General features: G+C 37.0%; 1 protein-coding gene across 2 annotated transcripts in view; it reads right to left on the bottom strand.

The window, feature by feature from the left end:
* buc2l (bucky ball 2-like) overlaps window positions 1–873 on the bottom strand; it is a 3,583-nt gene extending 2,710 nt beyond the window's left edge. Inside the window, exons 1-2 of one of the 2 annotated variants that reach the window (XM_016264091.1) lie at window positions 773–873; window positions 287–520 (exon numbers count right to left, since the gene is read on the bottom strand). In XM_016264091.1, coding sequence (XP_016119577.1) covers window positions 287–518 — 232 coding nt within the window. In that variant the 5' untranslated portion in view covers window positions 519–520; window positions 773–873. Of the gene's footprint in view, window positions 1–286; window positions 525–772 lie in introns of both variants that reach the window. The other variant, XM_016264092.1, reaches the window with a different exon arrangement.
* Between the last annotated feature and the right edge of the window lie 348 nt (window positions 874–1,221).

Here is a 1,221-nt window from a genome sequence, read left to right on the forward strand (position 1 = left end):
TGAGCAGAAACATTAGGAATTTTCCAGCTTACGATGGATTCCTAAAGATCACACTTCATATTATGAAAAGCATGAGGTTCCCTCCATGTTTTCACTTGTTTGAGAGGTTAATGTGGTCAAGACAATCTAGAAAAGATCTAGAAACTTTTAGAGACAAGAAAGAAAAGTGATCATCAGGTAAAATTAAATTAGAGCACAAAAATAAAAAAATCCTGAAAAACTGAATTTGAAATCGGTTAATAGTAGAATCAATAATATTTAGCAAAACTAGAAAATAAAATTATACCTAATCCATGAAAGCCACCATAGGGCACATATGGAGTTGACATGGACCATTGATATGGGAAGAACGGCTGGACAGTGGGAACGTAAAAGGGCTGGTTTAGCTGGAGATGCTCTTCTGGGTGTAATATTCTGGAGGGCAGAGGACCAGGGTGCTGAGGGACTTGTGCATGCCGTGGTCTATGGAGTACACTTGCAATACCGCCAGTGGGATCTTGGGTTACTATAGCAGCCATATCTTGTGCAGAACAAGCCCAAAAGAAGGTTTTGGTTACTTGGCGAGAAAAGTTTTCAAATTACAGTCAACCAAAAAGAACATTTGTTTTTGAACGGAAGCGGATTCTCATTTTGGACAAATTTCTTGGCAACTAAAGACAGACGGTAATTAAAACATCAAAAAGACAGATGGTAGTAACTAAAATGGGTTCCTTAAATTATTATAACTCCAAATTAAACTGAGTATGTGGCTTTATTTTTTCATAGTGCTTACCTTGAAGTTTTCTACACCAAAGGAAAAGCTTTCACAAAACAAAAAAAAGTGAATCCAAAATTTTCCTCAAGTTTATGCCAAGAGTGTGTCGTGAACCCAGAGGAAACCACACCCAAGTAATTAGACCTATTAATCAGGATGAGTTAATTAGGATGAAGCATGATCTGATTAGGGAGTCCTGCTGACTTTATTAGAAAGGCTACTGATTCCAGAAAAGTTGTTTGGTTTTAGTTCAATCAACCTTTTCATGCACACCAACCACAAACACAGAAAGATGATAGGTTCATTTGAGATGCCAAATGCCTAGCTTTAGACAAGAGTAAACACTTCAGAGGACAGGACTGAAATGAGTACATTTAGTACAGATCAGCCACCAATGAGATGAAAGTTGGATATTACTTGAATATTGCTCACGTGCATTGTTTCTAATAAACTGATTGTAGCTTAAA

This window comes from Sinocyclocheilus grahami, unplaced genomic scaffold, assembly GCF_001515645.1.
Source record: "Sinocyclocheilus grahami isolate Dianchi unplaced genomic scaffold, SAMN03320097.WGS_v1.1 scaffold8827.1, whole genome shotgun sequence".
Classification (NCBI taxonomy): Eukaryota; Metazoa; Chordata; class Actinopteri; order Cypriniformes; family Cyprinidae; genus Sinocyclocheilus; species Sinocyclocheilus grahami.